General features: G+C 35.9%; 1 protein-coding gene across 1 annotated transcript in view; it reads left to right on the top strand.

The window, feature by feature from the left end:
* Window positions 1–15,565, top strand: part of LOC136036570 (microsomal triacylglycerol transfer protein-like) — a gene marked incomplete at its 3' end in the record, with an annotated part of 85,214 nt that overhangs the window by 38,480 nt on the left and 31,169 nt on the right. Inside the window, 2 exon segments of the mRNA XM_065718872.1 lie at window positions 6,319–6,438; window positions 12,820–12,905. Of these exon segments, the coding sequence (XP_065574944.1) occupies window positions 6,319–6,438; window positions 12,820–12,905 (206 nt within the window).

Below are 15,565 nucleotides of genomic sequence, written 5' to 3'. Positions count from 1 at the left end.
CGCTTATTTCCATAGTAAGTAAGTAGATTTTATTGCGCTAAAAGCTATAGGGCCCTGGCAATACAAAACAAAAAAAGAAAATTCACTTTTAAATAATTAACATTTCATAACATAAACAAAGAAAACGCAAATCACAAAATTTACTTTTGGGCTCCATTGCCAACCTGAGAAATCGCTCTAAATTTTGAACACTTGCAAAGTATTCACTAAAGTATACGCTTCATTTCCCAACTCACTCGTAATGATCTTATTTCACCCTTGCTCTAAAGTAGTGAATTTCTCGGTTTTCATCTGGAAAATTATTTGGATTTAGTAGAAACTCAATCAAGCTTCATTACGGGAGTTTCCTCCCCCCTCCCCCCTAATAATCTGAAATTTGTTTAAAGAACCAGAAATAGAATACAAATCTGAATGGTTCATTGAGAGTTGCAAGAAAATTATAGGATTTAAAAAAAAAAAAAAAACAGTTTGAGTAAGCTTGCCAGTATCGATCATTTAAATACAAGATATTGTAAGTTTATAGAGGGCTAGATAGGGGAGGATTATAAGACTTGATTTTGCCTTTTTTGGCACCAAAAGATTTTGATGGTTCATAACACCTCTATGAAAGATGGAGATGATTTTGTGAGGAGGGGGGGTCCCCAGTTCTTGCCGTCAGATCACCCACCAGAATGGGGTTGTCGGACCTCAACAATACTCAGTAGGAAGTAAGAGCTGATTTTCTAATTAGGTCTTTGGGGCTCAGGGTCGTTTTTTAGACTCCTTTTCAAACAGTTCGTGGTAACGAACTGTAGTAAGGAGCGACCCGGCTCAATAGTAACCAAAACTCTAAAAAACGGAATTTTGATACCAATAGTTACATCAAAAGAATCAAATTTTAATGCTGATTTTAAACATATAAGTTTCATCAAAATTAGTCTATCTTTCTATTTATTCTATTTATTTTTTAAATTCATTAATTTTTTTTTTTAATTTTAATATTTATTTTTTAATTTAATTTATTAATTTTACTATTTATCACTCAAAAAAGATATATTGGCTGTGAGGCCTGGTGACTGCATCACATATTTAACACTTCTAGAGTTTAGTCTATCTTCAATTTGAAAGTTGCGCCTGCCTGCTTGCCCGCTAGAACGGAGCTTTTCACTCGAAAGCAGAAACATGGTTTGATGAAACGAAAGCTTGGCAGCAAAACTTCAGATACTGCTCTCTGACATAGGCTATATAACTCCACTTCACTTCACACGCCATAGGCTCTGGCTCGTGGACAAGCAAAAACCATCCCTTTTGGCCCCAGGCAAGAGTTCTGCAGAGCTTTCCAAAATGTAATGTCATATTCATCGATCCGGCCAGAGGTCCTCACTTTCCGTAAAAACCGCTCAGGTTAGATCCTTACGTGTTTCCAGTTATAAGCTGAGATCGGCGGGATAGAAAAAAAAAGGAAAAAAAAAACTTGATAAAACCAAAGTTTTGCTCTCAATTGGAAACACAATTTTTCGTAACACAATTGGAAAGATAGTTCTATCAGAGAGCAATTAAAACCTAAAAACAAACCGAAGTTAAAATAAATATTTCATACAAAATTTATTTCTTATGAAATATACATACAATATTTACATTTTTCTATTCCCATATTGGTAGTATAGGTTAGTCTAATATGGATATTAGTTTTTTACTGTTTTCAAAAGTATTTCAAAATCCTTTCAAGCTTTCGATGTCTATTGAGGACACATTTGTTTCGAAATTTCTTCTCGGATTCGTATGAGTTCAATCTGGTCTTAGCGTTGTTTTTGGGGATGTTTGTAGTACATTCCATGCTGAAGTAAGGCTACTAGGTCGGGTAATATCTTCTCACATTTCTCGCATTTCATAGGCATGTGATACCATCTATCAGAGCTGGTATCACAACTATCAATGTTGTAAATTTGACGTTTTTTGTCATCAACAAGAACCTCATATGCATTTGAAATCTCTTGGAAACGGATTGTGGCTTCTTCCTGATTGTCTGGGTTTTTATCAGGATGCCATCTCATAGCCAAACAACGGTATGCCCTCTTTATCTCTGCCTTAATTTCATTTGTCTTCATACATCTAATCTTGTTTCTGTTTAATTTTAGAATAGCATAGTAGTCATTTTTCATAGTTACTTTTCCCCTTGGCATGATTCAAACTTGTTAAATATTTGTCCAACCTGATTTCTAGCGTTGCTATTTTAGCACTGAGGCTGAACAATGTCCTGTATTCTATTTATACTATGAATGACGTCATTTAGTTTTAACTTGACTTGACTCTTCACCTAAATTTACAGCAGTCTTAAGTTAAGACTGATTAAAACTTTAGTGTGACGTCATGTCTAATTTTGGATTAGTTGCTGTTAAAAAGTGATGACGTTAATAACGCGAGAAAAGCTGTAATCACCACGGAAATGGGTATTTATCTTGATTAGTCCAAAAAGATAACAATCAAACAGTATTTGACGTTTAAATGCAAAAATTACGGATACTAAACAATAATAAAACTGTGTTGGAAGAGGGATGGGAAAGGCAGACATTGTGTTGTAACGCAAATTCGTCATGGCTTCTTCCGTAAATGTATGTTTTAAGACAGAAATTGGATTAGTGGTGGTACCAGTCTCTCTTGTGCCTTGGGCAAAATCTTGATCATCCCTTTCCCCCTGTTATCTCATAAATTTATTGGCTAAACTCTAACAAAATTTTTATTTGTTAATAAAATGGTTTTCCATTTATTCTTTTATTAATGATTAATTTCTTCTAATTCGATTTTGAATAATTTGATTATAATTACTTATTTTGTTTTTGATTATTGTTGTTTGATTTATTTTACTAGTTTTATTTCTTAGTTTGTCTTATTAATTAATCTAATGTATTAACTACACCCCCTTCTGTAGTAAAATAAAAATTAATTAAAAAATAAACAGTAAGTAATTAATAAGATTACTGACCTTTCTTGACTACTTAGGACCCTGTGTCTTTCCTGCAGTGTGTTGCTACACTAAGATTCGATCTCTGGGTCCCATATGACCAAGCTAAGATCAAACCCATTGCACCACCACATGACCTACATAATAATTATGATCGTTAGATTATTTATTGGAAATTTTGTGCTCGTGGCAAGTGCCTCCACTGTCCTCCTTAAAACTGTCTCTGAATCGTATACAACTGTCAATGAATCAGATCACGTGGCAGAATACATAGCAAAGAAGCAAGGAATAAATAACAAACAAGCAAGGAAATTAAACAAAAGTACAAATTACAAGAACCCACAGAAACAGAATACAACGCGAAATACCTAATCTAAAGACAAAATAAATGAATCATATAAACTTATTTTTAATTACACTATAAGCCCACATGGACTTGTGATCTACCCACTGTATAGTAGCAAGGTAAATTAAAAGGCAGTATGCGTTTCCAGGTTTTCAAGATAGCGTATCTGCGTTATCTCAGAATAGGCTTGATGGATTAAGTTGGCGAAACTCTTGGAAAGATTAAGTTGGAAAAACTCTTGGAAAGATTAAATTGGTAAAACTCTTGGAAAGATTATGTTGGAAAAACTCTTGATATGGCCTAAAAATTTTACTGAAATAATTAGAATTGCATTTTCAGAAGTAAAACTGATGAAAAAGATAAGGAAAACTTAAAATAAATGTAAAAGTGTTTTTTGTGACAATATTGATAGGTAGGCTTAATAGAACTCTCATGCATGAAGCCCCTAAGCCACAGGAATAAAAAAACAAAAAACAAAAACAGAGTATCTTGGCAATAGTGTCCTGGGATACACATTTTGTCCTCACACAAAAAGTTTTATTTTGTCTGTAGACTGAATCCCCTTCTCCTGGACAAGGGTACCCTCCAGGATAAGGGTCACCCTAGAACAAAAAAAAAAATTAGACTCCTACAAAAAATTGTGAAATATTAATTGCTTCCCGAGAGTATAACAGTTGTAAACTTGTATTAATGCAATTTCCCAAGCCTTAAAATATGCTGCTGTAAGATTAGATTATATATAGTAAAATTAAATGAAAAATCTTAAATTCATAGTGCACACCTATTATTCTCTGGGGAAGCAATTAATCTTTTGGTATTTTGGTATAAGTCTAAATTTCATTTATTCTAGGGTGACCCTCCCCCTCCTGGAAAATTCGCAAAAAATAGAAAAAATGAAGTATTTTTAACTTTTGAGTGGGTCATTGGATCTTAATGAAACTTTTTTATAACAAAGACTATATGATCAGCTTAAAGGCAATTCTGGTGGTTCAGTAGGTTGTCATAAAATTTGTATTTTTGTAAGTAACTAGCTTAGGTGATGGTTGCTTTTTCTAGGTCTGAAAGTGGTCCATTTGTATTCCATTTAACGTGACCGATAAGTCGAGAAAAATAGTCATGTGACTGAATGCGGAAATTCTATTTCTAAACGTTATTTATCTGGATGAAAAAAAAGAAAAGTCTTCTGTAACTTCATTATTTCTTTTCCTCTGGCACCTTGGGTCATGGTTGTAGTTTTTTTGTTTTTTTCCTGAAGACATGCTTGAGTTCCTTTTGCAAATTATTATGATCGTTATGTCACCATACGAGGTGCAAGTACATAGGCCTATACTATGCACCTAATTCATTTGGGAAAAAGCAACCTATCCTTAAATGATCCTTTTTTCATTAATATGAAATGTAAATAAATCAAATGGTGTGTGGAATACACATTCAGACAAATTAAGAAAAGAAGAAGCTATGCAATTGATTCATGCTTCACCAGAGCTACCATTGAAAATTTACCAATATTCCAGGATTAGCTTTCTAAACTATAACTTAAAAAAGTCAAAATACATAAGAAGGAAAAATATTTATAAAGCACCGTCCTGTGGTGGCGCAGTGGATTTGACCTTAGCTTGGTAATACGAGACCCAGAGATCGAATCACGCTGCAGGAATGCACTGCAGGGCCGACGCAGGGACCATAGTAGTCAAGAAGCGTCGGTAATTCTTAAATAATAAAATAATAATAATAATTTATAAAGCACCTATTTTTTTAGAGTCTTGTTAATATATACTTGTCCCAATATCCCAAACTTGAGGAACAAAATCCCAAGCTTGGAAACTATCTGAAGCACTGGCAGTCTTTTGCTACTCATAGATATTATGAATGTGAGTTTAATTACTTGTCATAAATGAGGCATCCGAAACTGTCGGACTCATTTTTGGCTGACAAAATTTCACTGTAAGAAAAATGGCTATGTTTTCTCTTTCAAAATAAAATGTGCATTAGATAAATTTACTTTAGTTTTAAAATTATTGCTTATGCTTAACACTTCAAAAATACAAGCGATAGGCTTAACTTATTATTTTCATCAGCACCGTCTCTCATTGTTCCTGAAAAAACATTAATAACTTTAGAGAAATAAGATAAAGGATTGCCTTGAAAAGCTCGCTGATCGATAGACATGACTGCTAACTTACAATTTTTGTCAAAGAAATATTAAAATAAACATTGGTTTCATAGTAATAACTATGTACCCTTGAAATTGTGATTTGAAAATTTGCAAAAAGGTAGTTAAGATGTCTAACCATATCTTAATATATTTTTCGGACATTAATATACAAAAAGAATATTTGATAGCTTATGTTTTCGAAGACAAAACCAAAATAGCCTTCTTATCTACCTGATCTATTTCTACATGATCTATTTTTTAATCTGATACAAGGAAAAAAAAGCAAATAAAGGACCAACATTTTCCATAAGGAAAAAGCTTTTCCAAATTCGATGCTTCACAGATTAGAACCAACTTTAATTTTGTTAAAAAAAAGAGAAAGAGTTTATAAATGGAGACGGCTTGCATTGAATGCTTTGAATTGAATGTCTCAAAAGAAAAAGAAAAAAGAAATAAAATAAAAATTAGATCAAATAAAAAAGAAATTTGGCAGAACTTAGTCTGCTCTGTTTTAAGTCTAAATATCTAATTAAGGTATTTTTCGTTGTTAAAATCAAATTTGGCTCCTTGTGTTCTTTTTCTAACTGTAGGTCCCAAATAAAATAAAACTAAAAGATAATGGAAGTCATTTGGTTAATTAGACAAGTTTTTCTGGTACTGCCCTCAAGTTATGGATTTTCATCCAGAATGCTTTTGTTGTTCGTGACAGAATTAATGGAAAAAGACCTAATTTTTCAAATATTCTGGGTTTAATAATTTAAAAAAAAAATGAGAATCAATCTAGAAACAAAACTAGCTTTCAGGCCTGCTTTTGTCATTTCGACCTTTCCTGTCGCTTAATAACTTTCTAATAACGTGATAACTATAATTCCGAAGCTTGGTCACTGCCCACAGGAGGTACGAGGAGCTACGAATTGGGAGGAGTCTACAAGTATGCTTACGATGCTTCAGTTCTTGTAAATGGAGTCGAATCTCTTCAGGACAGCTTACAACCAGGTAATTTGTGATTTTTCGTTTTATTCATGTCAGAACTTCTTCAGAAAAAGGAATCGTTGATTCTTCTGCACAGCTGGATCATCTGGTGGTTGTGTTGCGTTTTTTCGAGAAGAACGGTCGGTGTGGAGATTCTTCTTGTTGTTGCTGGGAACGTAAATTGACAATTAATCTAGAATTAAACGAAGAAAAGTTTAACCTTGGTCAAGGGATTTAAAGAGTAGAACTTGAACTTAAAATTTGCGGAAACCTCCAAAAGCAAAGAACAATGTTTCGCTCATAAAAATTTGTTTGTATATAGTAATTCATTGGTGGTGACAACGATCTCACCCTGTCAATTTGAATAAAAAAATGGGAAATAGTAATTATGTATTCCAATTGAGCATATACAAATTTTCTGGAAACAGACTTTAGGCTTAAATTTTTTGCGGTAAAGCTGAAATCTGTCAATCGGTACCTGAGTCGTGCCACTTTCAACCTGAAATGAGGCATCAGCTTTCTAATTGCAGTATCCTTAGTATTTAAAGGTATTTGAAAACGGGTATGCCCAGTGCTGATTTTGATGCTCATTAAAATTACCAAAGCACTGTAGATTACATGAAAATACCTCTATAAATGCAGGGTATAAAGCACCCTCAAATCTACTCTGAATGAAATTGATCAGATTGAAAATTTTACGAGTGAGTTTGCACTTCTCCTATTGTCCCTGTAGTATGTGTTGCTATTCTAAAGTTGAAAAGAAAGTTTTCCCGAGGTATTGACAATCTTTATGCGCTCCAGCTTGTCCACGAAAACTTAAGTTTAACGTGTCATTTGGAAACTGTATTCTCGCCATCTGGGTGTAGTTTGTATCGATTCGTTGCTTCGTCTCCTCTACTATTTAAGTCGATGAAATTGCTCGTAATTGATGAAAATTCAGTGCTTTTCTTCTTATAACCATTATGGAATTAAAAAAAGGTCTCAATCGTGTATATGTTCCACGGAATCCTTGCAAATAATTGGAATCGGACTGAAACTGAAAAAGGGCTCACGTCCCGCATGATATGATCTCTGGTCTCTAGCATAAGACCAGCTGAACCAGAGGTCTACTGTTGCTGCTTTCTGCGTCTCCAGGTGTGGGAAGCCCTATGTCTAAGTAATTAAGTTTATAAGAGTGATAAATAAAATGATTCACAGTTTTTTTTTTTGAAGAACGAGTAATTTTGCTGGGAATTCTAAAATGAGCTCACAATCGAATGATTGCCCATAGATATGGGATAGGTGACCCAAGTCTTGTTGCGTCGGTACTGTTGGTAGTCGTTGTGGGAGGAGATATCTTGGCTACTAGGGTTGTTTTTTTTTTTTTTCTTCTCAGTATAACATTTTTATGTTTCTCGTGAGCCATAAAACAACTATCTCTATTATTATTATTATAAGATTAAAAGTTGAACCAGTTGAACTTTATCCTTTGCACACCATAGGCTCTGGCTCGAGGACAAGCAAAAACCATCCTTTTTGGCCCGAGGCAAGAGTCGTACGGAGCTTTCCAAAATATAATGTCATATTCATCAATCCGGCCCGAGGTCCACACTCCGTAAAAACCACACTGGTTAGACCCTTACCAGTTTCCAGGAATAAGCTGGAATCGACGGTATAGGAAAAAAAAAAAAACAAAAAAAAATGGGACAAAACCAAAGTGTTGCTGTGCAGTTTACTCTTCGCCTATAGTAGACGTATTTTGTTGAAATGTAAAAAGGAATTGTGCAACAAATTTTCGAATCTTTTTAATTTGACACCAAAAAAGAACTAGGAACAATATCTTGTATAATCTAGTTGGTATTAATTATAAAACTATCCGGAGCTTTTCAGGATCAAAATACCATAGATGACATTCTATTATCGTTTGTACCCGTTGCGTAACATCTTAATTCTAGGTTACAGTGATTGATAGACCATCGATATGAACTTTCTTACCGACAGATTTACAGGGATCGAATACAAAGTGCACCAATTTGGACAAATTTCTAGCCTAAAGTGAACCGATTTTTACTTACAAGTCCCTCTCCCGAGATAGACATCAAGTTCAACCGGAAACAAATAATGGGTACAGCAACAAGCAAAAGTTGCAAACTCCTCATCTCTGAAAATGATTGTAACCTAACAGCCGATTATTACTTACTAGGCCCCTAAATGTCACTTTGCAGCCGGTTGAACTTTATCCTTTTCAATCGTAGACATCGTGACGGATGGAAACTTGGAACATTATCTTATGTAATCTAGTTGGTATTATAAAGCTATCTGTAACTTTTCAGGATCAAAATACCATCAGGGACCCATAAATTTCCTGTAATGACTCGCCATCCAGGATCGCTTATTATTGGATGGCGAGTCATTACAGGAAATTTATGGGTCCCTGATTCCATAGATGTGTACCAATTTGCACAAATTTGTAACCCCTCGTGAGCCTCCTCTAGCAACCGATTCTTACTTACAAGTCCCTCTCCCGGGATATACATCCAAGTTCACCGGAAACAAATAATGGGTACACCAACTAGCAAAAGTTCCAAACCCCTTGTCGCTGAAGTCATTGTAGCCTAACAGCCGATTATTACTTACAACTCCCCTACATGTCTTACAATCGGGAACCAAGTTGTTCTTACCATCAATTACACCAGAAACAGATAATAGGTACACCAATCAGCAAAAGTTGCAAACCCCTCATTGCCAAAGATGATTATAAGCTAATAATCGACTGTTGCTTGGAAGTCCCCTACATATCTCACAATTGGTATCGGCCTATTTTTGGTTCAAGTGTGTACCTTACCACTGAAGTTGTCAACCCCTGGAAACTTTCAAACTGGTGTATGTCATGAAGGAATTTTTGTAACAAAAAATGGATGACATATACTTTGATCAGCTCATCAAGGTCTATCGATTGTCATTAAAAAAAAATTATATCTGTCTTAGTTTAAAAGTTGACTTTTTTGCCGGAGGCCAACTTTCTAACACCACCACTTAGAAAGGAGCAAAGGATAAGCTCTAATTTCTTTAGCAATGAGAGAACTTTTAAAGTTTAAGAGGTATATCTGATACCATTTCTCTATTGCAATCCCAAGTAGAAAAAAAAGAATGGTAAAGTCAGCTGAAATCACGAACAGAAATGGCTAGAAACAATAGATGGCAGCACTTTCGGACCCGTGGGAAAATCGCACTTTTTTGTTTCTGTAAATTTTACTATTTATCACTCAAAGAAGATATATTGTCTGTGGGGCCGGGGAACTACCGCATATATTTAACACTTATAGATTTTACTCCATCTTCAATTTGAAACTGGTGCCTGCCTGCTTGCCTGCTAGAACGGAGCTTTCCACTCGAAAGCAGAAACATGGTTTGATGAAACGAAAGCTTGGCTGCACAACTTCAGATACTCCTCTCTGACATAGGCTATATAACTCCACTTCACTTCGCACACCATAGGCTCTGGCTCGAGGACAAGCAAAAACCATCCTTTTTGGCCCCAGGCAAGAGTTCTACGGAGCTTTCCAAAATGTAATGTCATATTCATCAATTCGGCCTGAGGTCCACACTTTCCGTAAAAACTGCACAGGTTAGACCCTTACCAGTTTCCAGGAATAAGCTGAGATCGGCGGCATAGGAAAAAAAAAACAAAAACAAACGGGACAAAACCAAAGTGTTGCTCTCGCAACACAATAAATAGTTTACTATTAATTGTTGACATTAATTCAAATTGTTATATCTCTCAAGAATAACTCTTAATCGGGCCGCACCCATGAAAAGGGATAAAAATTTAATATGTGGAAATGATAGCTCTTGTAAAATGTTGTTTTTATAGTTATTTACTGCAAGTTCTGAAAACCAACATGCAAGTTTTCTCAGAGTCTAAAATGGTGAGATTTAAAGAGTGTTGTATCTTCTAGGGGGGAGGGAGGGCTGCCTCCTTTATTATTAATTTAGGCATCTTCTCTTTTTGTGCAACAATTTGAGGACAATTTTGAACCCCATTAAAAGAACCATTGGCTTTGCCCCAGTCTACGTATTTTATGCTAGGGCTACTTATTATATCTTTCAAGTATAATCCTTGCCTGGGATCTGCACTTTTTCTCACTCCTGAGTCGATCGCCGTCTCCAGATGGTCCAGACAAACCGAGCGAAGCTGGTTAAACTTATAAAAGAACAAGCAAGGTTACGCTTTTGACATATTTCAGCTCTGAAGCCCATTTAAAAATGTGTCTTCTGCACAGCACTTTCTTTCTTGCTCGCTTCTCTCTTCAACTGTGATATGACACGTCCGAAGGATTTTTTGAGAGGTAACAATTCAGGGGGATGGGGGAATCTGAAAAAATAGAATATTAAAATAATTTGGGAAATTAAGGGAAAAGAGTCACCGCAATAACATTTTATAGGTGATTAGACCTGAAAATCCCTCCTGCATAACTACTTTTCTTAATCTAAGGTCTCTGTCATTGAAAGTTTCAGCAGTCAACATTTGAAGCAGGACACGTAGAGCAATTTGATATGGGAACAGATCGTGATGGTCAAGATGATAATTGGGGGGCCTCAAAAAGAGATTTTTGGATCATGGATCATTTGGATCAAATTTTAATAGTGAAATTCACACACATGAAAATTTAAAAGTTATGTCAGCTTGCTAGTTTTTTGACCTGCTACATTTTGCTTTGATGATGAAATAAACATGAAGACAAAAGGCAAATAGAGCCTTGGTGAAGCAATAGGAAGTCTTGCAGCAACTTTGACCCATGGATAAAAGTTAGCCAGAAAAATCTAGGAGCCCCCTTTTCTTGTTCTCCACTGAGGTCAAATCGATCACGGACTCGGAAAAGCACAACTAGGCTATTTACTGTTGCTTGCAACTAAGTTTGGTCGAAATCTGACACTTTTTGGTAAATATTCTGGTGGCTATTGTTTAGATACTCTTCATGTTCTAGAAAATTTCCTGACAACAAACATTTAGGAGCCCTTTCCTTCCTTAATTACTGGATCATATTCGGGCCCCAATAAGCCGTAATATGGAAATTAGGTCTTATATTTCACGAACTATCTTAAAAATCTGGCAACCTTCTATGGTAGAAGTCCCAATTAGAATAATTTACCCTACCCCTCTATTAAACAGGTAGGATCGGCTCAAGATCCCAACCTCTCCCTTTTCTTCTATGTTTGTTTACACCTGGGGACCAAAATAATGGAGGATCCCCCTCCCCCCCAAAAAAAGGATAATTGAGACCATGGAAACTAAGTACCAGGATCATTAGCACAATCTTACTTTCTGCAAAGTTTGCCTGAGATCTGATAACCCGTTCTGGTGCATTTCCTGAACACAAGGATCTAAGGAACTTCCTGAATTTGCAGAGATTGGACACTGTCCAGCTATCAAAAAACGAAACTAAAAATTAACTAAATAGTGATTGTTCCAATTGTTCTTCTTGTATTTGGTGATTGAAAAAATTAACTCTTACTTTCTACGAAGTTTGTGGACTTGCTGATGGCAAGAATTCAGGGACCATCTTTTCCTGTTTCCTGCACAAGTCTGACTGAATGTGACTCCCAAAAGCCACAATTGTGACACCTGGTCACTCCCCACAGAGTTTGGTTGAAATTTGATGACCCCCCTTAAAGACCTCTTGATAAAGAGAAATTGGGATCTCCTTTCCTCCTCTTCAATTGAGTTTGAACTTTCTATTAATTAAGTCTATTTGGTCCCTTTTTAATATTTAATACGAAACTGAGTGTTTCACTTGTTTCTGAGTGTCCATATATATATATCCCTCATCCTCTCTAGATCTTGAGGCCCCGAAGAACTTCACACAAACGTGTTTGTCCTGGCACTTCAGGCGCCAGGGTGACTTATAAGAGTGGGAACTGGTGCTAGTGTTGACAAAAGAAAAACATGAGGGCCATCTGGCGTTTGGCGTGTGCATAATAAGAAAAATAAGTCTAATTGCTGTAATAGGTAAAATAAGTGTGTAAAATAAGTGTCTGTTCACCGTTTCTAACCGAAAAACAATTACATAGCTTGAAAATATGCCAAGTGACGCCAAAAGCTAGATGGCGTTGATGGGTGTTTTATCGATCCTAATGCTAGTTTCCATTCTTATCAGATACATCATCTTACGTTCCCCCCGGTCCATTGGGGTATCGACAAAGCCTTTCCACTCTTCCCAAAGTGGTGCCACAGGGAGTCGCCCTCAGATCTCGACCAATAGTTCGCCACAAGGTGTTCCTGAAGTGCCAGGACAAACACGTTTGTGTTCTTAATTGTTTGTTTTATTGTGGAAATTGTGCATATTTCAATAACCCTATTTCAATTCCGTAAAACGGAGATTTGGGCTTCTTAGTACCAACTTAAGTAGCTTTTTTTATCTCTAGGAAAGCCTGTTGGTTTTCGTGTTGAATCGGAGCTCAAAGTGTCCAACGTTTGGGAGCTTGGGAGGGAAGTCCTACTCGAAATACTGGTAAGTAGCTGTCTTCTTTAAAAGTCTTTTCACTATATTTCATTTTGGATGTCTCAAAAATTGCTCTACTGACACATGACATTCAGACACGTGTAGATTTGACTAGATCTGGGTCGGTCAGCCAGGGTCACACAGACACTTCAGCGAGATACAGTGAGATAAGCGAATTTAATGCTTATAGCGTCTATATAGAAGCATGAAATAGGCAAGATTTATTCAATGCAGAAGTTCCTTCAACATTTAATCTTGTTTAATGGTTATGCAAGGGTAGTAAAGCTAAGAAATCGTGGCTTTGAACTTTTCAATATACAAGTTAATTTACAAAGACTTTCTTTTTAAAGTCAACTGGACATAGGTCATTGGATATTAAGGCTTATAAAAATCATTGAAAGATAAAATGACTTTCTTGTAAATTGTTAATTGTGAAAAAATTGTCAAAAAAAAATTAAAGAAAAGTAAAGACCGATATTAAAAAGGGCAGTGGTGGATGAAAGTCTCCTTTCTTTTGAGGGATGAGTGTTGCCTGCTTGAGCCATTCTAAAGCTGGTGGGTGGGGCTCTTGGGACGGGAAAAAAAGGGTTGACATCTTGACACTGACAGGGAAGGCTCGTCTCTAAAGGGTAAATTAAAAGAGATAGGCAAGCTATATCTCAAAATACCGCACCTGAGGGGGTGTCAATAGCCCAGTGGCTATTATTTCTATGTTTCTTATTTTTTTCGGTGTCAAGGTAATGGCTCAAGAAATTGGCTTTATCTTCGATTTTGTGAGTCTGCCCCTAACAGTCACAAACTCAGTAGCCAGGCAGAGCTTTTAATGAGGGAATATCTATGATTTTTTAGAATTTGATGCTTTGCAGCCATAATTCCTGGTAAAAATTCCTTTCATGGCCCTGGCTAAAGCGAGGGGCAGCATATCCACCTTTCCTAATGGAGACTATCCGTGATGGGCATTTTGCACGGTTTAGGTCCCATTCGCCAGGAGTCGGGTGAGTCTTATCATCCCCAGGGATAACATTATTTTAGCTTTCAATCTTTCTTAGAGACATCTCGGAATTGTATACTGACTTTCTACTGGTTACTTCAAAAAATGCCCCGGAACTCCAGTTTGACATTGGTGCCGTAATCGAAAAATGAAGGCTACAGTGGCTTGGCTGTACTCTTAAAGCACTTTTGTCCATAAATCCACTAAGTGGTAACCTTATTATTATGGTTACATAATAATATGATAATATTATTATTAACCATAATCCATATTAACTGATAATATTAACTGAATAATATTAACCATAAATCCACTAATAAATCCACATAAAAATTTTCTTTTTTTCAACTTCGATTTCAAGAGAAAAAATTTCTACCTTACCTTCAATCCAAACCCCCAAATCATCTCTAATTACATACTTTGAATTCTACTTTATTATAAATCACAATCCACCATGGTTCAAACATGTTCGGTTCCTTACTCCAAAATCATAATCTAGAAAAAAATAAGCCGAGAGATACATGTTTCATAAATCCCTACAACATCAAATTTAGAGGAAGATTCCTCAATTAATTGAGGCAAATTAAAATGTCCAGTAGTTAGATGGCAATTTCAAGAACAACGGCAAAGCGTTATATATAAGCTCTCTAGGAGAGGTTTAGAATTTGCTACAGGCAAATCATTGCGACCAAGTTGGGTCTGAAATGGTCTTCAAGGGACTATTCATAAATATTGCTAAAGATTGAATATTATTGAACATAACTAAGGAAAATAAAATTGGCTTTCAACATATCAAAGACTGGAAAACAAAACAAAAATAAACAAAAGAAAAAATACAAAAATAAACTGAATAGGCCTGTAGAACAAAAAAGGAAACGAAACAGAGAAAAAAAAACCATAACTGATAAACAATAACCGACTGAAATATGCAGAGGGTGTCCGTAAGTGACCTGATTCGTACGAAATTTACGTTACTTCACTCTCGCTTGAAAATGCGGACGCGTGACCAGTCCTATCGTTCTTAGCACCAAATTGATCTTTATCACCTTCTAGTATCGATTTCCTCGCTTTAGTAAGGTATTCACAAACGAAGATACCAGATTTCGCAAGTTTCGATTTTGCTTTGTAAACAGTGTAAGCTATGTCTTTGTTCCCGAGCCACCGTTCTCGGTGTGGTGTTTAAGAGTCTGAACCGATTCGCTGCTAACAGGTGCGTAGATGACACACTACTGACTCCCATTTGTTTTATAAACATTGAGTACTGTCGAACACAGACTAGTCGCAGAATTTGGCTTTACACCAAAAAACACTAACGAATCAAGAGACTTCTCCTGTTCCAAATCATCAATTTCGTGCTTAACACTCAATTCTAACCTCCAGAAACGAATCTGATATTCTGACACAGTTCCGTGTCAACGGCATTTTTTTTTTTGCGCTCGTTGGTTCAATTACTTTTCTTTCACCTTTTTTTTTCAATAACTTTAACAATTCAGCGCGAACCTAATCCACCTCAGCTTGTGTGGAAACAAGTTGACTGTGGAGAGCTGAGACATCTCTCGAAACAGTAGCTGTTTTACTTGATACTTTTCCTTCTCTTTTCCTATATAGACTATTTACCAGTCAAAAGTTGGCTTTAAACGCTTTAAAATCTTGTATTGACTAAACATTCAGTTTATTG

The sequence above is a fragment of the Artemia franciscana genome, chromosome 15 (assembly GCF_032884065.1).
Source record: "Artemia franciscana chromosome 15, ASM3288406v1, whole genome shotgun sequence".
In the NCBI taxonomy this organism is placed as follows: domain Eukaryota; kingdom Metazoa; phylum Arthropoda; class Branchiopoda; order Anostraca; family Artemiidae; genus Artemia; species Artemia franciscana.
The sequence above is the reverse complement of the archived record's forward strand: the minus strand, read 5'-3'. Positions and strand labels throughout refer to the sequence as shown.